This window comes from Channa argus, chromosome 11 (assembly GCF_033026475.1).
Source record: "Channa argus isolate prfri chromosome 11, Channa argus male v1.0, whole genome shotgun sequence".
Taxonomy (NCBI): Eukaryota; Metazoa; Chordata; class Actinopteri; order Anabantiformes; family Channidae; genus Channa; species Channa argus.
In genome coordinates, this window is record NC_090207.1 from 11070943 (window position 1) to 11095557 (window position 24615).

General features: G+C 40.1%; 2 protein-coding genes across 3 annotated transcripts; one reads left to right on the forward strand and one right to left on the reverse strand.

The window, feature by feature from the left end:
• Window positions 1-274: 274 nt before the first annotated feature.
• On the reverse strand, window positions 275-13159 carry ndufaf2 (NADH:ubiquinone oxidoreductase complex assembly factor 2). Its single transcript, XM_067521466.1, has 4 exons — window positions 12952-13159; window positions 4287-4376; window positions 3266-3306; window positions 275-759 (listed from the first exon to the last, which is right to left on the reverse strand). Exons 1-4 carry the CDS (start codon window positions 13064-13066, stop codon window positions 517-519), a joined length of 489 nt encoding a protein of 162 aa, XP_067377567.1. The 5' UTR covers window positions 13067-13159; the 3' UTR covers window positions 275-516.
• ercc8 (excision repair cross-complementation group 8) lies at window positions 13143-24485 on the forward strand. Of its 2 annotated transcripts, XM_067521463.1 has the most exons (12): window positions 13143-13625; window positions 14792-14887; window positions 15458-15559; window positions 15980-16103; window positions 17246-17327; window positions 18100-18168; window positions 18286-18352; window positions 18959-19062; window positions 19500-19624; window positions 20852-21049; window positions 22623-22718; window positions 23218-24485. In XM_067521463.1, exons 1-12 carry the CDS (start codon window positions 13549-13551, stop codon window positions 23281-23283), a joined length of 1206 nt encoding a protein of 401 aa, XP_067377564.1. In that variant the 5' UTR covers window positions 13143-13548; the 3' UTR covers window positions 23284-24485. The 2 variants fall into 2 exon arrangements, with proteins under 2 accessions (XP_067377564.1, XP_067377565.1); XM_067521464.1 differs by lacking the exons at window positions 13143-13625; window positions 14792-14887 and having other exon boundaries at window positions 15458-15555.
• Window positions 24486-24615: the final 130 nt, after the last annotated feature.

The following is a 24615-nucleotide window of genomic DNA, read 5'->3' on the forward strand; positions in this document are numbered from 1 at the left end:
GTTAACAGTTTTTAAACGTGTATTAGCAATTCCCAAATGCCTTTACAACATTTAATACTTTTCCTCTTAATTCAATAACTGCACAATTACAATTAATTTTAAAATTCTTACAGAATACTTCATACATATTTTTAGTCTTCAGTTACCACCAGTACAACCATTTCAAGTTTTCTTCATCATTTCTTTTGTCTGTGTTAAATTATTTTCATCCCTTCAAATCAACTTAAAGGGAAGTAATGGATATTGTCTTGTGTAAAAACAATATACACTGAGGGACTATAAAAATAAAAACCTCTTTATTAATCTAATGTTCAATAAACCACCTTGACATAAGAACTTCTGGTGTTGTTAAATTAAAAGGTGGCACTAATATTACATCTCAAATAAAACTGAATATCAGTTGCACAATACTAGATTTACTGCATAGCTTATGATGGGATTGATGATGTATTAGGCCAGGATTGATGATGTATTAGGCCACCAATGTTCAGCAGTCTTAAGCGTATGTTGTTGTGTCTATTTCTTTGAAGTGGGCATCCAAGAGCCAGGCTGGAAGGTGTTTGCAGTGCTCGTAGGGTCCTCGCTGATCTCCTGCTTGCCAAAGCTGGTGGCAGCAGCATGGCCCTTGGCAACAGTCTTTGCAGAAGTTGCGACTAGACCTTCCTTGTACTCCTTACTCTGTAGGGCCAGATCGTTCTCCTCCAACTCCTTGGCCTTCAGCTTGATCTGGTCCCTGTAAGATTCATTCTTTAGCAGCTCCTATACAATGCAAAGGTAAAATACAAGCATGTTCAGAGTTTCTGCAGCATTTTCCAAAATAAACATAAGACATGCAACTCTTTTATGGGGATTCCAATTAAAAAAATTGGAAAGATCAGTAGAAAAAAAGGCTAAACATTATTAATAAAACAAGTTTCCTATCACATTTATGGTAGTACGTCCCACTGAGGCTGTTACGTTTTGATAGATGTATAGATTTGTAGATGTATATGAACAACTCTCATCAGCCCACAAACACATACAAACTGTTAAGCATGAAAAAAACAATGATCAAGAATTCTTTAAATGAAATGTAAGACTTTTGAGGTCTTACATTTTTCCTCTTTTGAAAGAATGTTTTTCTTGCCAATACGACTTTGTACAGGCTTTACCAGCTTTTATAAAATGGTAAAAAAAAAAGTAGGTCAAATGGGAAAACAATCTTTCATGGTATAGGTCATTTTATGTCACAAAAAATGCATTTAAATACATTTCATTATATTTATTAATTATATTTACATTTTATGGAAAATGGTAACTTGTTACTGAATGTCAACATAATTCTACTTTATTAATGCTACAGTGTGCAACATTTTCTACCTATTTAATATAGTTATGCTAAGTGTGGTGAACAGCCCTGCTTAAAAGACTTCTCTCAGGTAATATCTCGGCACAGGGCTCGTCCTACTGACCAGTCAGAAAAAAAGCAACACTTTGTGCTTGATTGGTAAGTTTATTAGCATCCTCATTTATTGTAATTTGAGTGCAACAACTACCTGAGGGGCCGTGCAGAGCGTGGTGGAGTAAGAAAAAAAGTGAAGCTGGACAGGAAGCGGGAGAGCTTGGCAGAGTAAAGGGACTGAATCTGAATCTCGCGTTTGTGCTAGCTTACGTAGCACATTGTGACTTAAGGCTGCACAAACCAGTTTTAACTTGTAAAAACCTGGCAAAGGTTTTCATTATAAAAAAAAGACAAAAAGAAAAGTCACACAAAAGTCTAGCAAAGCAGCCCACTCATAAATTGACAGGACTGCCCACTATGACTAACCAGATATATTTAAAGGACAGATACCACAGTATAAACTGTGTGGTAAAATACAGTACACTTGACAAATTTACTGTATTGTTAGTTCCAAGGTCTGTGCAATTGGAAATGCTTAGGTGGCAGTGAAAGAGAAAATGGAGTGTGACTTCATGATTATTTATTGGAACTTCCAAACTGTACTGCAAAACAGAGCCCCTCCTTAATCAACAACCTCTGTTTTGTCTTGGAGCTAAGCACAAATCGGCAGCTGCTCACTGGTCAAAAATAGAAGAGACACGAAGTTGCACTGAGCAATTTCCAGGAACCTGTGTGTGTGTGTGTGTGTGTGTGTGTGTGTGTGTGTGTGTGTGTGTGTGTGTGTGTGTGTGTGTGTGTGTATTTGTCAATATGAAGTAGTGCATTTACTAGAACAAGCAACAAGAACAAGCCTGTACAGTTAAATTTTACTAGTCTATTTTAAAAAAAATGTAGTACTTTGAACACATAGATAAACTCACAAGACAAGAGAACAACCTTTGCAACTTCTGGAAAGAATAATAACCTGAATATGATCCACCAGTGGAACGGTTACCCACTTGAGCTACAGCTAGTGTCCAGTGATGTTAGCCTCTCCCTAGAACGGGAAGCCAAAAAGGAAGGGAGGACTGGGCATAATGCTGTTGTGTGTTGGCAAAACCGAAGGACTGGAAAAGAGAGGGGGAGAGCCATGGCCAAAAAGCTCCGCTTTGGGGAGGGAGACAAACATACTGAGCTGGTTTTCCAGCCTGTTAATGACAGGATTTAATCCAATCAATTTATGTCGGCTTGGACTGGGAAGAGAGGGAGCGTGACAAGGGGTAGGGTAATGTGCTGGGAGTGAAGCCTTGGCCACATCAACACTGTCCAGCTGTCGATGGCAGCTATTGGGCAGACGCAAAGCAGAAAATTGGAAGAGAATGTTCTGGCAACAGAGGCAGGGGATGGCATTGGACACTGGCAGGGAGAGAGGACAGAGAGATAGAAAGAGTGCCTGGGCACTGGCCTTCCAAGGGATTTCCTATAGACCCACATTTTGCAGGCCAAATAATTTTCAGCTTTCTCACATTTAAAGACCAATAAACCCAGTGAGAGGCACATAAGGGGAAAAACTGCACTCCCTCACAATTCCCATCTTGACGACTGCCAGAAATAAAACACAAAAAGCCGAGATGCAGGCTTCTGCTGGGAAAAAAGTAAACTAGGACGTGGTGTCAGTGAGCCCCTTGTTCAGAGGGTGTCTTTGCTCTCATTCTCGCCATCAATGCACTTCATCTGCTGTTTATTTTAACACCTGTCCCCCAAAGTTCCCGGATTCAGTTTGAAACTCTAAGATAAAACAAATCAAAGCCTTTCCGTTTCATCTTTTTCCCCTCCCTTATAACCAGTCCCCCAGAGTCCAACCATCAGCACAGCAGGGAGGTTGGGGGTAGGGAGGAAACGTACCTCGATGGAGGGGGGCTCTTTCCGCCTGCCTCGAATCCAAGCTGGAGGAGGAGAGAGAAGAAAAAAAAAAACGACAAGTGAGAACACCCACACAAACATACGCTGCAAACAAACCTGCAGTCATTTTTAAAGGCTGCAGCTAAAGCATCGCTGAGTTTCAGGGCACAACAGTAGCTCTGTGCAACTACGGTGTAACTAAGCAAGTTCGCAGAGAGTTTATTTTGTTTTATTTCACTTAGATAACTATGGGAAAACATGCAGAATGTTAAAACCCTCATGCTATAGATGTGATGAAGTGAAAACACTTATACTCTTTTAGTCTAGGCAGAGCAGGACCACTGAGTGCAGTGTCTCAGAAGAGAAAGTGTGGATGTGCTCTGATCTTCAAATTTAAAAGTACAGACAGTCATTTTCCATCAATACCTCTGTCCTTCTTTCTCCTCCTGAGTAGAACTGTGTCTGTCTGTCATCTCTTTTTTTTCTCTTTAAGGATCTCTATGTTCAGCTGAGCTGGCTGCTAAGCAGAGCAGGTTAAAGGGAGCCAGAAAGAGAGAGAGAGAGAGATTTTCTAACTCTTCCTCCAGCTAGCAGAGGGATCCTGGGCCTCTTTTATCCCTTTCTTATTTGCATCCTGATGAAAATGCATGAGGGATGGGGCGAAGGAGGATGAGGGGTTTAAGGTGGATAAAGCCAGTCTGAGACAGAGGGAACAGTTTGTATCCAGTTGTATAAAATTTGAAACAGCATTTTATGGTACGGTTGTATAACACCAGCAGAAGGCGTCTTTGATAAACTCCTGTATTCGCTTTTCCCAGCCCCCCATATCGCAGTATGAAAATAAAAAAAAGGAAAATCAATGGATTAGCCTAGGCCCCAATAGATGCAGCCATGAATATGTTATTCTGTTTTATTTGTGCAGCACTTTGTGTACTCTGCTGGGTAACTCTTTTGTTAACATTGTCATTTATCCATGTTAGTGATTGTGAAAGTATGTAACAGTGATGCTGCAATCCAGACTTACCGTCCCACTCCATCGGTATGCTGCCTTCTATATATTCATATTCTGTAGGATTGGCTGCCTCTACCATCCGCTTGGCACGGACAAGCCTTCCTGGGAGAAGAACAAACGAGAAGGAAAAGATAGTGAGATGGAACAGAAGTGAGATAGAAATGCTCAACAATAATGCGTACAAAACGCAAAGGAATACAGACAAACACAAAAGGGGTGCAGATACAATGCTCTCTGTCTCCTGCTCACAGAGACACACAGATGCAGACAGACACACAGACACACAAATACACAGAGGGATGACAGCACTGTGACAGGCCATGGATGATTACCTCGTGGCCCTCGGGCCCTTCTCCTCAGATCTCGCTGAGTGGCTCCAAATCTGGGCTAAGCCTTTATGCAAATCAGCCTTCCTTTAACCCAACCAACCACAGCCCCCCTCACTGACAACCTCTTCCAATCACAGTGCTCTGGCTAACAATGCCCTCCAAAATCAACATCAAGCCGAGCAGGAGACAAAAGAGGTCAGATATCACAGAGAACAGGAGAGGCACGAGCTGCGTGGAATATTAAGTGCTCCTTTCCCTATCTGTATACAGCACGACGCTCGCTAGCAGCAAGGCCACCGCCAATTATTTTGGTTGAATCTGCTGATTAGACAAGTTTGGCTGGCACACAATGACATGAAGATGGAGGTAGAAGGGGAGGGGCGGACAGAGACAGAAAAAGCAAAAGAGAGCAAGTGAATTAAAAACAGGCAGTTGCAGTGTGCCTTTGTGTGGTGCTACAGAGCTTTAGACAGTGTTCACTAATAAGTGCTGTGTTTCCATAGTTTCTCCTTGCAGGTAGCCGGACGTCCATCCATCGCTTCCATCCCTCTGAGAAATGATGAGGCAAGGAAGGAGGAAGGTAGAAGGAGAGAGAGTGAGAGTGATGATGCATGGCAAACATGGCTAGGAGGAGAAAAATGGATGGGCAAGGAAAACCACACGCTCCAAAACACAGACAATCTGTCAGGATTCCATCACTGTTTCTCCGCAGCTGAGTGGACATGGACAAATGGAGGCAACCACCTCCATGCACGTTGCAGACTTATAGCCTTAATGTTTACTTCAGCCATAACAGATAGCTATGGCACAGGGATGGATGAACTACGGCTCTCGAAAGTGGCTAAATCTGTATACTTGGGGCTGGGTTGTTTTTTGACCTTTCTTAACTTATTTGTTTCATTTTACACCAACACCTTTCATGCATGCACTGTTACATAAATATGCCTTATGAGGATGACTCCTTTCCATACTTTATCCAGCCTATATAGTAATGAGGTCAGCTAATTAGGCTAGTATTGCTTTGGTTCTGCTTTGGTTCCCACTAGATTGTCACTAAAGGGCCTCACAGGCTCCTGCTCTGCTGCTTTAGTTTTCTAATATTCAGGCCTGTCAAAAATGCTGCCCCTCATCTGCAAAGCTGGTCTAGCAATGAAGACATTCTATGACCCTCACATTTGTTTAAAATGCCTTTGGAGTAACTATTTCCTAGAAAACCTTCACAACAGCAAAACAAAAACAACTGCCAGGAAACTATACTGTGTTCTCTAGGCAATACCAACAAATACATTATAAGTAGATCATATCCATATTTGCACTGGGTGTGGGTGGCAGCAGACTGAAATGGTACAGTTATGATACAGTCCCCACAAGCAACGTGCTTAGCTAAATCTAATGCCTAACTAATAGGCATAAAGAGAAGCACCTTTTTCTCTGTTACTACAAGGTTGCATCTCCCCCACTGTGTCTGTCAGATTCCAACATGGCTCCCCTCTTGTTGCTATTGCAGCATGACTAAACCCCTTCCACTGTGGCTTACTCTTGCATTTGAATAACAAATACAGTATGTACATATATTTATAAAACACAGCTGATCCTCCCACCATAAACCACACTGGAAGGAGGCTTGTCAGTCTGATTGGGCTGAATCTTGCCACAATGGTAATCTGGGACAACTGCGTAAATGCACAAGCCAAGTCTGTACCATCCTTACAACACAAGTACAAAGGAAAAGCACCAGTTCTCTAAAAATCTAATTACCCCACAGAGGCTGATATAAGAATTTATAAAAACAAACAATACTATCACTTTATCTAATGTGGTGTCACAGAATTGGGTGAACTAACATATTGTTTACATAGTGATTTCTCAACTGAAGGTTGTGTTATCTAGAGATTTGTACTTTTTAATCACAAAGTAAATGATCAAAACAAAAGCACAAAAACAAAAATAACAAAGGTCAGTCGGATGTTAGCACACACCAAAATTGCTACCTGTTGCATCTTAAAAGAGTTTTTCCATTTTTATAAGGATAAAAAAAACGGATTAAAAAAATAATGCTTTACATTAAAAAAATGTAACCAATACATTGTTCTGCTGCTCAACACAAACAAAATATATTTAAAAAAAATCCAATATCCAGTCTATACATTCTAAAAGACCAACAGCACAGTTATCGTATAGTATAAGCTATATTTCTTCTTCATAGTTCAGATCTGTGCCCTCCATACACCCACTTTGTGAGAGTGAGAGAGAGAGAGAGAGAGAGAGAGAGAGAGAGAGAGAGAGAGAGAGAGAGAGACAGAGAGACAGAGAGAGAGAGAGATTTTAGGTGGGTGTTTGGAGCTCTCGATCCCTGTGGGCCTTCTTGTGACAGGTCTGCCTTCTCATCAGTCACATGGGGAAACCTATTACCAGTCATATACACAGTCTCTCTCTCACACACACATATGCATACACACACACACACACACACACACACACACACACACTGGCTAGAGAGCAAGCAGATTAACCTGAGGGACAGGAACGAGGACGCTGCCTCTTACCATGAAGGACAAATGCAGCATTGCGTTGGAGAGGGGGAGGGGCCAGCAGCAGGAGGAATGAAATCCCACCATATAAATATTCATGAGCCATCTCACCTGTCTGAGCGCGACTCATCTGCGAGCCTAGCAGTGGAACCAGAGGTGGTGGGAAGGAGGGGGGGTAAGGAAGAAAAGCAAAAGACAGGATGGGTGAGGGGTTGCCGTGGTAGCTAGATAGGGAGCCAATAACACAGCAGGTACGTCTAGCCTTCCCCTTCGTTAGGATAAGATGTGGTGCACTCAGAGGGCTGTTCTTTGAACCCTGAACACACCCTGCTAAACTTCATCACCTGTTTCAACACTCTTACACACAAAAATCACAACTTCACACATCAGTTCCCAGGAGAGTACAGCTTGGGGCGACTTGAGGGTTTTTTTCAGCTCTACAATGTCATTCCGGGCGTGTTATGTTGCCTTTTTCACTTTCCTCCTGCGTTCTCTGATTACATATTTACATCAGAAGAACACACACTGATTGGCAACATCCGGGTAAAGAAAAGTCCTAACACCTTCGACAAAAAAAAAATGAATAGGTTCTCTGTGTATGCATACTCTAACTGGTGGACCTTTCTCTCATACTCCTCATGATGAAGATTGATGTCTGTGCTGAGAAAACACCTCATTCACTTGTCTCTGAACAGATTGCAATGCAGACAAAAGCTCCCACTTGCAACAGCACAGCTTTCCACTCTCCCTCTCCCTCTCAGATGAGCACAGAAAGAGCAGCTCTCTTGGTCTTAATAATTGGAAAAGCAGCTAGTTTTTGGACCTGGTGGAACAAATAGCTGTTCTAACTGGATTAAGCCTAGTTTTTTCCTCTCCAGCTGAGTTGCGTGCTGGAGAGGGATGTGGGACCATTACATGCATGGTAATGGACAGCTTCATGAAGATGGAGTGATCAGATAATCATCAGTGATACAAGGGCAACCAGGTACCAATATTGACACCCTCTCTCTCTCTCTCTCTCTCCAATCTGTTCCCCCGAAAAAAAAATGGATGGGATGTGTAAGGCCTGTAACCATGGTTACCCATTAGCCCTAAGCCCAGTGATGCGGGATGTGGTTTAGATGGAAAAGGCCAGCCGTTGTTTTTGCATCAGTTTTGGGAGGAGGAGCTTAGGCGTAAAGTAGGCCTGCTGCTGCTGTTTTTTTATTCAGCCCTCATTCTGCTCGTCCCCGTTGCTGTCGATCCCACTGAGGTATGAACAACTCATGGCAAAATAGAGAATAATTGATACAAAAGTAATAACATGTTGAAAAGAATACTCTGGTTTCCCCCGTGTGTTACTTTTAAATAAATGCAGTGCACTTAAAAGCAGAAGGGATTTTTTGACCCCTCTGCTTAAGACCACTCATCCTCTTCAAGTTTCTTGCCTGCTCGATGGGTTACAGAAAAGGAGTGAGGTGAGCCAGGAAGTCAGTGCCCTTTGTGAAGCCGTGCCCCCTCCTTCCTCCATGGCTCCTCTGTGGCTCAGGCGTGTGATGTCCATACACCGAGCTGTCCACCCCTTTCTATTCACCTCCATCACGCTCATCCAGCCCCCTTTCCTTTTCTTCCAATGCACCTTCCATCCCAACTCTCTTCCTCTATTAACCCACCTCCACCTTCTCTCTCCCCCTCTATCTACCTGCCTGTTCCACCCACTCATTTTACCCTCTTTCTGTCAGAAGCCTCCCTTCACTTTCACTCTCTCCATTCTTCCCCCACTCTATAAATTCACCCCATATGTCAGCATCCCCCTTGTTCTTTGTCACTCACTTTCTACTGTATACCCCACCTTCTCCTCCATCCTCTGTGTGACTCTCCCTCGGCCTTATCTTTCCTCCCTTACTCCAAGCCTTTTTTCTCTCTGCCTGTCTGCTTTATTAAAATATTCTGAATTGAATAAGCAGCAGCAGGCTCCTGGAGATGTCTGCTTGTGTGTCAGTCGGTCTGTCAGTCTTCCTGGCTGAGTTTCTGACAGACAAGGAGCCCTGAGGTGTCAAAACATCTCACTGGCCATCTGACCAAACACAGACGTGAAGGCATTGGACAGTGAATCACGTTTAGGCCAAATGGAAACATTTATTTGATTAATTTGTTCCTCTTCCTTCTGTTGGCATCATCAACTGTTTATCATTGCTTGCCAAACAGAAAAGCAGTGTGCAGGAGGTAGAAATCGTAACGTTAATATAAATTGTGTAGGCTGTGAGACAGGTGCAGTTTAAAATGTTTAGCGATACAGGTCCACTCTAGACAGGCAGTGTTTAATAGACCTGCAAAATTCTTAAACTACTCATATTGGATTTAGGCCCATTTGAAATGCTCTACCGTAGAAAATAAATATGCCTGCTTCTCATTTTCAGAATCGAGCTTTTCAAATGCCTTTTTAATGAAGTAGTTAAGACTTCCCGTAATGTTCCTCCACATACAAATACACACTTGGCAACCAGTATAAAGCAAGATGAGCTAAACCCTCTTGGTTTCCCTATAATGATTAAACAACCTTCATTTAAACCCCATGCATTGCAAAGCTGCTGATCAATTATCATGATTTACTAGCGGCTGTGGACATAACTGCACCATGGTAAACACTGACTTGGTGTCCTACTGTAGGATAGACCTTCCTTCATCACACCCTGGGGATGACTTGTGGTAGAATAAACAGCCATTTGGACCCTCGTCTCTCTCCACTGTGACTCCTTCCACAGAAATATGCAGCTTGAATCAACGCTCTGATGACACACAGCCATCTGCTGTTGTGTTAAGTGTGTTAGGGCATGAAATGCAGAAAGAAAATACACAATTGCAGATTTTCTTTTCTTTTCTTTTTTAAACACAAAGCAGATACAAATGCACACAGAGTGTGTAGCTGTTGTCCCACACAAACACATGTCTACAATCACAGATGCACACACCAGTGCAACAGTATACACCTCCTCCCTCAGTCCCTAGAGTCGCCCATCCTGAAATAGCAGAACTGAGGCCTTTTCAGTTTTTCACTTTATAGAACAGTGCTAGGTAATCAAATAAATAATAGACAAAAAGAAGGATAGGGATAGGACGACAAGTCAATGCATCTTTTCTCTTCAACAGTGTGGTGGACCTATGAAGAACCTCTGAATTCCTTCCATTCTCCTAACACTGGAGAGGACCAATAGATTAAAACTGCATGGCACACACTGCTAAAATGAATAGCTCTAAAAATACATCCTTTTTACTGAGACATGAAAGGAAACTGCCTTTCCCTTGTCCAGTATTGAACAGCCATTGATTCCAAGACAAAGGCTACACCTCCTCAAAGAGGTAAGAAAAATAGCAATCATACAGGCAATTATTTTCAAATGTGCCTGCAGCGGCCGATAATGTCAGCACGCCTCTCTTCCTAAATAAGGGGAGGGAAGGCAGGCGTCAAAGCTGCAGGCCCACTGCTGAAGACGAATGAGCCCATCCGCAGAATGCTTTGCTTTCATCTGGGCAGCATGACATGGCGCCCCATGCAGCGTGAGGCAGAGCTGGGCCTGGGGGACAGACAACGCACAGAAAGAGAGAAGAATATAGATTCTCTTTTCAGCTTTATGGAGCCAACACCAAGGCAAAGACCTTCTACAGACCAGTGGCCAGATTGCCAGTGGCTTTCTCTTGTAGTCCTGCCATTGACAACAATCACTGAGGCACCACAGCCTATAGCACAGTTCTCTCTATGGGGCAGCAGCACACAGCAGGGCTCTATAGCTGGACCTCTTCTAAAGAAAGAAACAGAGATTCCTTCTCTCAAGGAGTGTATTCGAAACCAAGGCCTTTTCATGTTGATGTGCAGCAGAATCTGAGGAGTGGGGGAAAGAAAGCTGTCTGCTGGGTGTAGCACTCCAGACTGCTGAATTACTCTAACATTTTAAATAAGAAGAGAGATTCTTCATCTACTTCTACCACTATTCATGAGCTGCAGTGGAAAGCCCTGCAGTCCATGCCTCGAGGCCCTGAGCCCACGCTTGGCCTATCAGTTTGAGATCAAAAAGAGCTCACTATTTAGCAAGACATATGGACTGAATAATGCATCTGTTTTATTTCCACAAGCCTGGACATAGTGAGTGGCAGTAAAGAGTCAGGTGAATGTGTGTGCCATATGTTCCTTTATGTTTATTATGAATGTATATTGGAGATGTGTTTGACCATGTGCCTGTCAGGAGTGTGTTTGTTTGGAACCAGCTTTTCTACTGGTCAGCTAGCCTATCCGCAGTGTCAGTCATTGTGATTGGACAATGAATAAAGTAGCTTGTGGTGTGCTAGAAAATGGGTGGCTGTGATGTCTCATTTAAATAGACTGACAGCCAGGGGTGGAGAAGCAGCCTTGTAATGAATTATAAATATGAGGTGGGTGCAAGTTTTCCTGCTAACTGCTGAGAAAAACAGGTGAAGCCCAAAGTCAAGTTTGGTCAGAAAGAAATCAGGCTTGCAAAGTGCGAGGTTGGTGCCTTTCCAGCAAAACAAAAATGCTTGGTTTTGCCTCTGACTAAATTACCACTGAATGTATGCACTGTGTGTTTTTCTGCTATTTATAAGTTGTATAATGTGATAACAAAAGAAGGAGACAAACACAAGCACAAATGTGTAGGTAAAATTGGTTACTCCCAGGGTGCTGATGTTTAGTGTAACTCCAAAATGAGACAAATACATAATCTATACCGGGAGAGAAATATAATACTACATTACTCCTTATTAGGCTAAACATCCCTGTCTGTTTTAATAGCAACTAGCAACTGCTTAACGTCCACATTTGAGCTGACAACAAAGTAATAAAATGATGCACTCTTCAACACATCAAAGGCAGTTATGTGATGTCATTGATGACATCATCTGTATGCTTATACATATATGCCTTAATTTACCTAACTTTCAAGACACAGTGATTATAGAAAAAACAAAAGTAGAACAAATACAGATAAAACTCCGTTGGCTCATACAGTATGTAGCAAAAATGGCAGAAAACAAGTTGTGTTTCATGAAAAAGGAAAGCCCACTGTGTCAGAAATACACCAAATCCTCTTTCCCTTTTCTGAGGTGAGTTACTACAGCTTATGGTATTCCTGTCCTGGATGCACTTCTTTAATTTGCATAAAGAAACAACAGACAATGGTGACAAGCATGTCCTTGGCCTGCTAAGTCATAGACGGTGTGAAAGACTATAGCCTGGTGACACAGATAAACTACTTGGCTTGAGCCTTACATTCTGTAGCACTGCCCAGTAGGGTTATGTGACCTCTTTATAATCATAGCACTCATTTCAAATGTAACAGTACTGGTCTTTTGAAGGTGAAGGGCAGTGGCTGCATCACACTGTAATGTAATTCATTAAATAGAGATATAGAATATAAAGTTAAAATAGGTGTTCTTACTAAGTCTGTTGCTCTATCTAGTGGCAGCCTTTTAATATTACAACAGTAAAATGGTTAAGGAAAAGTCAAATCCACAGCAAGAGAGAAAGCTATTGCACATTGATTTAAATGCACAAAACGAATTTGAGCTGCAATTCTGTAAGAGTATAAAAACAAAACGGGTAGAGGTGGGTCATGTTTATGACCGTGGGCAGTGTCCACGGTCATAAACATGACCCACTACATTCTGGAGTCTCGGGGACAAAAATATTATTCTAGGGGTAATACCTAAATACCCTAATAACAACTGCTTTGCAGATTGTCTTCACAAGCGTATATGTGGTAAAATTGTAATCTAAATTACGACTAAGTTAGTAAGTGAATTGTTACGCAATAAGGCTTAACCTACCTGCCCATGTCTTCTGCTCTGGGATAAAATAATATTTATTCCCCAAATGATCTGTCCCGACGTGGTCGCGTACTATCCCAAACGTCCGCCGCAAAAGACCCGCAATCCTGTTCATGTTTGCAGGTCAGACCCGAAGTTCTGGGGAAGGTTTGGTTTTTTGGTACCTTGGCAGAAATGTGGCCTCACACTGCGTTGTTTATGCCAAGTGCTTGTGGGTTAGGAACGGATTCTATAAACTGTTTTTTGATTGGACGACTGTAGATGATCAGCAAATCATCGCATTTGTCATAGAAAAAAAAACTTCCAACATGGCTGCCAATGTATTGAGTTGGTAAAAAGAATGGCCAATGTGATGAAAAATATCCATAAATAATGATTATACTACTCTATTAGCATTTAAATGGCGCATTTGGCTATTGCGGTGCGTTGGGTACGATATAAGTTTTTGTTGAACGTGCAAGTTTTATCTTGGGTAAAACAAATATTTCGTTTTAGGTAACGTGCTAGCCCTGGCGCTAGATTAGCTAACGGCAGCGAGAAGGAAAGACTTGTCCTGTTCTTAGGTGAAAAATCTAGGTATCTTTCCAACTGGAAGCAATGCTGGGGTTTTTGACAGCAAGACAAACTGGTCTGGACGACCCTATGCGACTGAGACGTGCGGAATCAACGAGAAGGTTGGTGTCGTTACGTATTGTAGGATACCTTTCAAAGAATGGGATTTTAGGATAAAATAAGTAAATAACAAAAATGACATGATAGTTTTTGTCATTTTGATGTTGTTAACTTGCTCATTTATTACAAAATATTTCATGAACAAATGTTCTTTTCCAAAATATAAACAATACCGTATATACACCGTATAAATGTGGATATAGTTTTACTCTGCGTACACAAACATCCCCAACATCTTATACGTACAGTACTGTGCAAAGGTTTCTTGGCTAAAAGGTAAAATGAGGATGCCTTCAAAAGTAACAGTTAAAACTATTAACCTATTGCCTAAAAGCTCACAAATAGAACTAAATTCTCTGTCTCTATATTACACAAAATAAAATACACTACCCTCTCTTGCCCTCCCTAATTCATTGATATAAAGTCACCAAGTACATCATAATTAGAAATGTGCATAGCAATTTCATGATAGATTGCATGGTTCTGTGAAAACTGGTTTTATGGTAGTCTTACTGATACACAAACTAGAAATAAAAATGCAACATGTCTGTGAAACCGTACTCTATATGTTTATCAACACATATACTTACAGCACACCTGCTGTAAGACCTTCACAAGCAGTAGCTGTCTATTGACGATCTCAAACTTTAGTCAGGACACCCACTCCAATTGAGCTACAGCTGACATGATATAATTGATGTTATGTGCAAATGCACAATGGAAAACCAATAGTGCAAATGTTACTACTTTTAATGTTTTTAAGTGGGCGCACTGTGACGCCTCCCAACAGGTACTGCCTTGCCACCATAAGCTGCTACCAATGCCACCAAGGCCTAAATCCAGATCTGTTAGTTAGACTAATCTCATATAAATTGCAGTGAAAAAAATTAGATCAATATTGGCCGATGAATATTGTGAATAACATCACCAGCACCAATTCTCTAAAGTACACAAAAAAAATCACATTTTTTAGTACTTGTGTTCTAAGAATTTTGGTAGCCAATGTCTACTGTACTAATCTGTCACTGCCCTTATATTAAAACATTTGTATATCCTTTTATTGTGTCAAATTCCTCATTTAGAAGAGTAGATGAGCAGTATTGAATATCTGTGTGAATCGGTTATCAGTTAAGATGCCCAGTAATACAGGTTTCTTTTTTTTCTATAGAGTCCTTGGTCTGAAATTAAATCCTGACAGAGATGTGGAACGGATCCATGGAAATGGTATCAACACAATAGACATTGAAGCAATAGAGGGCAGATAGTAAGTCTTCTTGTCTCTCTGCCTTTACTAAGTTTTCTTTGCTATTATAATACTTTTAAATGGGACATTGCAGTGAGTTATTTACTGCGAAATATGCTACCAAATGCATTAGTTCTATCTATCCTCATACCTCACAAAGATGCTTAAGAGCTGTGATATTTTTTTAGTCAGTGTTAAGACTTTTAGTTTGATATGTTTGTGCTGTTGAGGTCTGATTATATTCATAATGGATATAATACTGTAGTAGCAGAATTCTTTATGGTCCAGCTCACAAAAATCTAAATATATATTGTGTAGTTTATATTTTCTCAGTTAACTGTTATTATAGTGTTGCATGTTGCTCAAATTATTGAATATCAAATTCCATTCACTGGCATTCGAGCTTTCAAAAGTAACTTTTGATGCTTTCAAAGCATCAAAAGTTACTTTTGAAAACTCAAGCGCTAATTTTTTTCCAGTAATGTTCCAGTGACATGGACTAATGTAAAGACCTCAAAGAGAAAAACAAAACAAAACCATTTAGGATGAAATAATGCCAAATTTGAAGTAAACATTTTGTGTTCTTTTAAGCATGTTATCTGGAGGTGCAGATGGAGTGATTGTCATTTATGACCTGGAAAATTACAGTGGGAAACTGCAGTACACCTGCAAAGCGGTCTGCACTATAGGCAGGTAAATGTTTCCTCATTTACTGATTTTGTCCACTAGGGGGTAACATTCTGCTGAGCTAAGAACCCTGAGTCTACTAATGTCTGCTTTTCTGATTTTGACTTCTGATTTATTACAAATTAAATGACAATGTTATCCTAAAAAAATGTTCACAGTAATGAATTTGAATCTGATTACGTCAGTCTGAACAGTCATATCAGATTTTGCATATTTGTTCCTGCTCCCTGATATATTTATCATGAACGTGCGTTGCTGAACAGGGCCACATGCTAATTTAGCATTTTTATTTTCAGTAGGAAAGTAAGTATATTATTAGCATAGGGCTTATAAATGCATTCTTTAACATTTAATATTTTTGTCTTTTGTAATGCACATACAGTATAGAAATGTTCTGTTACTCCTACTTTTACTTTTTTTATGTAGGTCTAGCCGGTATGTCCACAAGTTCAGTGTTGAGACTGTTCAATGGTATCCTTACGACACAGGAATGTTTGTCTCCAGTTCCTTTGACAAGACCATGAAAGTTTGGGACACTGAGACGCTGAAGGTAAGGCTCATGAGACACTCACTGATCACTTTATTAGGTACACCTGTATGCAATCTAAAAAAGCAGCTCTGCTATAAATTCTACTTTACATTCTTACTTTTACAAGGTTATACTTGTGTTTGTTTGTTATTATTAAGGCCAGAGTGTCTGGTAAAGTTGTAGTGGAGCATGTTAGAATAAAATCTGGTTCTAGTGTCATGCCATGTCACTCATTTTAAATCGGGTGGCTCATTAAACCACCTGTTATTACAAAGCACTCCAGTACTTAAAAAAGATGCACTTTATTGCAGAGCTAAGGGACTGCATTGCAATAGATTTGTACGCTAATAAGCACATAACTCAGTGCTTAAAAGATATTTATTTATTGGGTTTTAAATAGCTCCACCACCATTCTTCTCTTTTTGCTCTTTTCACTCTCTCATTCTCTCTTTGTTATTTTCTGCTTAATGCTTCCCACCTTTCTATGCCACATAGTCCCATATGGCAGGCCCTGAGCTGTGCTAGAGTTACACTGGCATCCCTGTTACCACAAAAGGTCAGGAAAGGGACAGAAAAAAGCAAGCGACCCTTCTTTTTTTTGTGTTTGTGGATTTCCTTGGCTCTGCCCTACAAAAACATACATACTCATTCGTTTTAAATTATTTATTGTGGTTGGGTATTTGCACATTATTGTGTCCTGTGTATTGGCGTGCACTAGTGTACATGTATGTCAGGTATTTTTATGCAAACAATGTTTTTGTGCTCCCATTGGCTGAGTCCATGCAGGTGCTGGCACACCGACAGATGGGGCACAGAGAGGCATTTTATATTTGCTGTAGAATTTGCATTGTAACCACCAATACTACTTGGATGAGCTGCCTTCTGAGCTCTGAGCTGCGGAGCCCTCCCGCTCTACTTGCTTTTATTTTTTATCTAATTCATTCTGTGAACTCATTCCCTGTACAATGGTCAAATTATGCCACAGGTAAACTTTAGGGCCATGACTTTTTTAAGGTCAGGTTTGTATATTTTATCATAAAATTTGTATTTTCATTCAGATTACAAACACAGATATACATGACATTAATTATACGCTATATTTCCACGATAGCTTTTTGACCTTTTTCTGTTTGTCCCCTTTTTCTCTCACTTTGATTCTTTAGCCTGCTGAAGTCTTTGAGTTTGAAGGCAATGTCTACAGTCACCACCTCTCTCCCATTGCAAGGAAACACAGTCTCATTGCAGGTGTGTTGCTGGACACAGGTTTTGCTGATCTAAGTGTCACAGAACTAAACATTTAAAAGCTAAAATTATGACAGACAGTCATAGTTGAATTTGTTCCCCAGGTAAAGTGATACTTGGAGGGGACTGAAGGGGGTCATAAGTTGGTAAAAACTGAAAGATTACTACAGAAAAACATTGTAGATAGGTGCTACCTATTGACAAGCAGGATCAACCGGTTACTCATGACGGCTTAGTATGTCTTCTTAGCACACTGGTGCTCTCTATGACACACACACGGTCTGTGTGACACACCTGTTTCTGCCTGAAACAATCACAGCGTCTCTATCTTTTGTGTGCGTGTGTGTGTGTCCCTCCCTTTCAGAGATGTTACAGATGCTTGTCAAACTGGTTGGAAACATCACTGGAGTTCTTTTAGAAAAAAACTTTTAAACATTTTCCATTTAAATTTTAACACAGATGTAATCACCTTTGTTCTGTTTCTGTTTCACCAAATATACTGCCCTCCTCCCATTTATACATGCCAGGTGTGTTTGCTCAGGTTTATCACAAATAAGTATCTGTTAGTTTTCATATGTACCCCTCCTTATCTGTGTAATAATATAGTTATTACTCTTCTGACACATGTTTCCTATATACACATTGTAGCAGATTGTACCCATATTTATTACAGTATGTACAACTTGATAATCCTTTTAAATAGTTTTAAATGAAGAAATAATGGCAACCTTTAGAGTCTCCTCCCTCAACTGTCTCTTTGTCTCTTCACGTTCAGTTGGCACCAAAAACCCTAAAATCCAGTTGTGTGACCTAAAGTCTGGTTCGCGGATTCATGTCCTTCAGGGTTAGTTACCAGAATACGCTTAATTTTCCTACTGTTTATCTCAACACACATAATTATGTGCATTTGTGCACACACATATAGCTAAGTTATAAACACCTTTTTTTCCCCCCAATGTAGGTCACAGAGCAGAGGTCCTGTCTGTACAGTGGTCGCCTAGATATGAGCACATCTTGGCCACTGCCAGGTAGGCACTGATAGCTGCCAGAGTATCAGCATCTAAAACCATTAACTACTTTGTCCTCGATCCACACCAAAAAATAATGCCAGGTACAGGACAGTCCCAACCATGTCGTCTCCCAGCCGTTCTTGTCATCTCAGTTCCCAGCCATCTGGCCACTTTGCAACCCTGAGTCAAGGATAATGGCCACATTGCTAGTAGATAGGCACTGTGGCACTCCAATAGCCCTGTCAGTATGGCATATGGTAGATACAGTCCCCACATGTTTTATGCTACATTAGACCTGCTAATTAACCCACTGGGATCACTCTGCTGCTGTCCCTATGGAGAGTTAGTTATTTTGAAAACAACTGGCACAGAGAGTTGTGCATAAAAGTGTTTGATATTCTATTATAGAGCAGCATGTTATATCCCAAAAAAGAAGTGATCTTTTTAAACAATACCTGGTTTACACACACTAGTATATAAGAAGCTTTACTCTTTGAGCATATAATTTACCTATAAGACCTTTTATTGTAGCTGCTAGTTGTTATCTTAGCTTGTTTTTTGGAGCATATCATTAATTAACAATGTGAAATTAACACAAGCAATTCCCCATTTTCTTCTTCCAAGTGCAGACAGCAAGGTGAAAGTATGGGATGTGCGTCGGGCTTCTGGTAGTCTCTTCACTCTGGACCAGCACAATGGAGATAAGTCAAAAGCCTCCTCTGAGGCAGGTACTGTTATCTCCCCTTGTTCCCTATTTTACCACAATCTTGTCCACATTTGTCTGAGCTTGCAGATCAACTTGTTGCAGCCTTTAGGCAGAGAAGAAGAAAATATGCGCACAGACATTGAAGGGCACTCGGATAGAAATTATTGAAAGTCCCCTAAGGTTATCATAGAAAGACTAACATTCTGCCCTTACAGTGACTGACTGATGTGCTATGTGTTCAAGCTAAAAATGGCAGTGCCTAGAGAACCAGTTTAAAATTAAACCAGATCAGCAATTCTCTGTAAAAACAGGAGACAACAAGTGCACTAAGAGTCTTTTGTTGATGTATAGGTACTGTATGAGACATGGTTAAAAAAAGCACTATAGAACAGTTACTTGGGTGCAGAAAGAAATAGATGACAAATACATAGTTACAATGTCTTATCTGTCTCTAACTAGTGAACACAGCCCATAATGGGAGAGTGAATGGCCTGTGCTTCACCGGTGACGGCCTCTTCCTCCTCACAACAGGAACAGATGACCGTATGAGACTATGGAATAGTGCCACTGGAGAAAATACACTGGTAAAGTTTTGTTTATGTGAGGCTGAGCCTACCTGACTAACACACTGAATAATGTAGATGCAACAGTTACCGACCCATGTGATTCACCTTTCACTAACCGGTTTCTCAAAGCAATGTGAAGAACAAAAACCTAAGGCATCCCACACAGTATTTCAGGATTAAAGCCTCCAGAAACTGTTTTTGGTGGGGTCACCAGAAATGAGGGTTTGGTTAACAGTTACCAACTGCTTATCAACATTCAACCACTGTTAACCTAATCTAATTTAATCAAAGTTATTCCATTATCTCCAGAGCAGTCTGTTTTAATGCTGACCACAATATCAACAAAACAAAACATCAAAGCAGTGGAGGGCTGACAGATGGCAAGAATGGATTAGAACTTTAGTTTATAGCCTTGATTCAGTGTAAAATTGTAAAGCTTGCATTTCCAAAATCATACACACCCTCCTCACACCATAAAAACATGAACATACCCTATAGACTGATGCAACTTTACAATTTTCCTGGTCTCTTGCCCTTTTCTAATTTCCTGCCCTTCTGCCTCATGCAGCCATTGAGATGGTGGGCATTTTTCCATCTTTACACTGTAGCGCAAATGTCCTAAAGTTTAGATTAACTTCCCCCCTGGGCAAAGATCAGAGTTGTTCTATAGAGAATGGTAATGGGAGTTTTGGGTGCACGTATAGTGGATGTGAAGGAATGCATTAACGGCTCCATCAAGGTGAAGTAATTTGCGTATTTGATCTGTGTAAATGCGGGGAAAGTATCTCAGTGTCAGTAATTATAATATTACAATTCAAAAGCTTTAATAGTTTTAAACAATTTCAGTTTGAGAAGTCTTAAATTGGTTTCGCGCTGTGCTGCTCTTCTGATGAAAAATAAAATTAATTAATATTGTTAATTAATGTGATACAAAATGAAAGTTAAAGTAGACCTAAGTAATATTTAATTTATTTTGTAGAGCTTGACATAATAGGCACCATGAATCTTTAGCGTCACTAAAAAGAATAAACAGTTATTGTTTTATTGCTGTTCTCTAATCGGCCCAAGATATAGTATTAACAGATTCAGTATATTTTCTATTAAACATTGTCACCAAAACATGAATTAATTAAACTTCACGATCATCCAGAAAATCATTGAACATTATTGTCTGTAAGCAGTATATGTTAGGAATTTTATATACACATCTACTCACCCTTATGTCACTTTACTTTCTCCTCCTAGGTAAACTACGGGAAGGTTTGCAATGAGAGTCGTAAAAGGTTACAGTTCACGGTGTCACATGGCTGCAGCCCAGAGTTTGTATTTGTGCCATGTGGTAGCTCAGTAGCAGTGTATGCCCTCCACACAGGAGAGCTGATCACTATGCTGAGGGGTCACTACAACTATGTTGACTGCTGTGAATTCCACCCAGCCTATCAGGTGAGAAACCAAAAGACCAGGTTGGACTGTTTGTCCACCGGGCCAGTATACCCTTCAATATGCAGAGCTGTTTTTGTTTTTATTTTGTGTTGCTCGGCTAGTCTAGTTTGTCTCCCGTGTGCTTTGAGGGTTCATGTCCGTTTCTCTCAGCTTCCTTCTATCCTATCTCAAACTGTGGCGACGTTGGTGCCAGTAAGTGCTATTAGAAATTTGCAATCACCATGGCAATCTCAAATGAGCCACGTTCCCATAACAGATGACACAGTAAAGTCAATGTTTCCTGAGCCATACTGAGATGCTACAAATGCAAAATGCCCTCATAGACACAAGCTCATGCTCTCAGCTGACATGTTGACTCTGATATTGAATTACTTTAAGTCAAGGTATTGGTGTTGCCATATAATAAACATGTTACTGTAGTTTCAGCATTATCTTTGATCTGACACCATCAGAGTATCGCAGGTACAAATTGTCAGGCAATAACAACTTTAGCATAAAAATAACACTAATCAAATAATAAACTGTTCTCTTTAATGACAGTGAACTGTGATCATACAGATCATTATTTCATTGTTTTAGGGCCATTCAGTATGCCACTATGTTTGTCCAGATTTAACTGTGGACACAGACACATGCTACAACAGTCTTTTTTTAGATGCGGCTTGCTTAAACTATCTTTATGAAGGTGACAATGCGTTTGATGTAACACTTATAGGGAAGTGTTAATTTAGCTGTATCGTCATCTTAGAGGCGATAGTTTATGCACTTTGGTATAGAGAGAGACTTTTCTTTTAGCTCAGCCTTATTTATACACAACATAATAATATAAACATCTATGTGTTTGACGCAACACAGTTTAACGCCACCAACAACTACATCCACAGGTACACCTGAAGATTTATTGCAAGACTACTGTATTAGAGTGTACTCTTTTTAGGTTAGTGTACCTAATAAAATGCCAAATGTGTGTATATCTGCAAATCTTGCTTTGTTCATCGTATTATTCCTAAGCAAAACTAACAATAAATATTAATCCAATTGGATTAATCCAATTAATTCATATGGTTGTTTAGTTGTGTATTTCTATGCACCTGTCATCTGTTTTCACTTTCTCATTTGTACATAAACATCATTAGTATTCTTTTGTATTCAGGCACTACTTGATTATTAGGTAACTTTAGTTTTACATAATTGTCACAAATGTAGAGGGATGTCGGACCTACACTGTTGTCATTAGGCAATTTCCGGTGTCATACAAAAGTTTTGTGTGTACCTGGATGCAGGAATGCAGTTCATCAGCTTGTCACTCTGGAGAGTTCCAAGAAAGGACATGTTGTCCTGAAATGTTTCTTTTTTTTTTAAGTGGTGACACTAATCTTTCCAATAGAACTAAATATGTGTCCTAAGAGTTTACATGTGTTGTATGGACAGTTTAAATGAATTATTTATTCCTGTCTTATCTCTAATTGCTCTTGTCACTTTCTGGCTGGTGCTTAAGTAACTGTTTGGATACAACACTAGATTTGTTTCCTGACAGAACTGAATGCCCCTGTTCTTTTGTTATTTTATGTAGGAAGTGTATAGCGGAGGGAAAGACTGTAACATCCTGGCATGGGTTCCTGTCCTTCGTGCCTCTGATGTGGAAGAAAAGTCAGCCTCTACACATGAGGTATAGTGTTTAACAACAGTACAAAGTATAGGGAAAAGGGATATTAGGAGAATATTACGAATCAAATAACACTCCCAAAAGTACTTTATGTTTTAATGCTAAATCAACAACTTCCAAACTTTCATTTTGTTATCTTGTCTTGGAAGCATAATACACATAATAGATAAATGGAACATCATTTAAGAAATTCCAGTTATGACTTATCAGTGTTAACCAGCAGTGTTTGAATGATGAACATTCAAACACACCTCTCCTACACGCTGCCATATGAATTGGTACATTCTAGTCAAATGCCTGTCTTTCACTTGCCGTTTTCCAGTTTAACTAGTTTTATCTCATGAACTCAGCAATAGTTGTCACCAGAAGTATTGTTACCTCTGGTTTTTCATATCCATATATGGTTGTAATTTTGTGTGTTTTGTCAATTAATTCTGTTTTGTTGTCTTTAAAAAAAAAAAGAATATGTTTAATTCCGACTTGATGTCTTGATTCCTAACAGGGTGCTGCTGGCCATTCTTCAGTGAATCCTGCCTTTCAGGACACATGGAGCAGTGATGAAGATTAATGCTAGTGTTTTGTTTGTGTGCACAAATGGTTGGGTCTGATCATGCAAATGAGCAAACATACCTTACAATAAACTAAAAATGATAGGCTCAGGGACAGCTGCAAAGATAATTATAACTTTAGGGAAATTTCTCCTGTTTTATCGTTGTAGACTGAGAGATAAGCTTTAACATTAAAATGACGTGTAAATTATTGCCTTTGTAAACATGCACAATGTTTGAATAATATTTGTTTTTGTACATTTTATATAGCATTGTGAAATTGTTGAAGTTGTTGAATGTTAAGCCAATATGGTCCTGTTGTCCTATTTGTATATGAGACAAGCAGAATTCATCTTTACTGTCAGTTGACACCACTCACACAATTACATTTACTGACGGAGACACTTTTTTCCAAATTGAATTACAAAGCAACTTATGGTTCAGTGTTTTGTTGAGGGGCTGAATCACTGCCTTTGTAGACATTTGATAAGGGCCTGTGACACCCATTTGTCATGATGCTGGAGATCCATATCACAGCAGTGAAAGATTTTAGAGAAGAGAACATTATGGAGCTCATGCAGACAAATGTGTAAATTATAAAGGGTTGTGAGGTTATAAGGGTGTCAGTCTTTGCATTTCTACAAACAGAGAAGATATTATCCATTGTCCTTTCACTAACCAGACATTCCAAATAATACTATTGTCATTCTTGGAAATGTTACAGTGGAATTTCTAAAACAAATGTAAGCTCTGGCTGAAACTAACCGGGAGGAGTGAGATTGAAACCTGTCTTTCTGACCCACCCCACTCACAGTTTACACAGTTGTTTGTTGTTTCTTTAAGTCACTCCGAAGCTTCACACTGAGCCACCACACGTCACAGTCGTAAACATTGTTATGGATGTGAAAGTTGTTTTTGTTATGCGTATGAATTAAATTAATTTGTATGTGTCCAGGGTGTACCCTGCCTCTTGCAGCTGGTGCAGGCTCCACCCTCCTGTGGCCATGAGCAGGTTGATTGGTTAAGAAAACTGATGAATGGGTGCTGTTACCACGTTACCTGATGTGGTTTGAATTAAACCGTTTCTTTTATCTCTTGTAATAAAGGCACAGGAAGTGCTGTCTTATTCAGTTCACAAGACTTGTGTAACCTTACTGTGGTTGTTGGGAGGTTATTAAGAATAATTTACAGCAGAGCTGCTAATCTCTTTAGTGGACTGAAACCAGTTGTTGGTTTGAAGAGGATCTAGCCAGTTGTTGCAAAATGTCGACATCGTTTTCGATGAGACACCCCTCGACAATGGATCGAGTTTTGGTGCAACACAAAGTGGCCAATCAGCAAAGAGGAGGCGT

Coding starts and splice junctions, on each gene's coding strand:
- ndufaf2 (XM_067521466.1), bottom strand. CDS start 13,066: ATGAACAGGATTGCGGGTCTTTTGCGGCGGACGTTTGGGATAGTACGC. Junction 4,377..12,951: donor AGAGCAGAAGACATGGGCAG/GTAGGTTAAGCC, acceptor TTCTTCTCCCAG/GAAGGCTTGTCCGTGCCAAG. Junction 3,307..4,286: donor CATACCGATGGAGTGGGACG/GTAAGTCTGGAT, acceptor CTCCTCCTCCAG/CTTGGATTCGAGGCAGGCGG.
- ercc8 (XM_067521463.1), top strand. CDS start 13,549: ATGCTGGGGTTTTTGACAGCAAGACAAACTGGTCTGGACGACCCTATG. Junction 15,560..15,979: donor GCGGTCTGCACTATAGGCAG/GTAAATGTTTCC, acceptor TTTTTTATGTAG/GTCTAGCCGGTATGTCCACA. Junction 18,169..18,285: donor GCGGATTCATGTCCTTCAGG/GTTAGTTACCAG, acceptor CCCCCAATGTAG/GTCACAGAGCAGAGGTCCTG.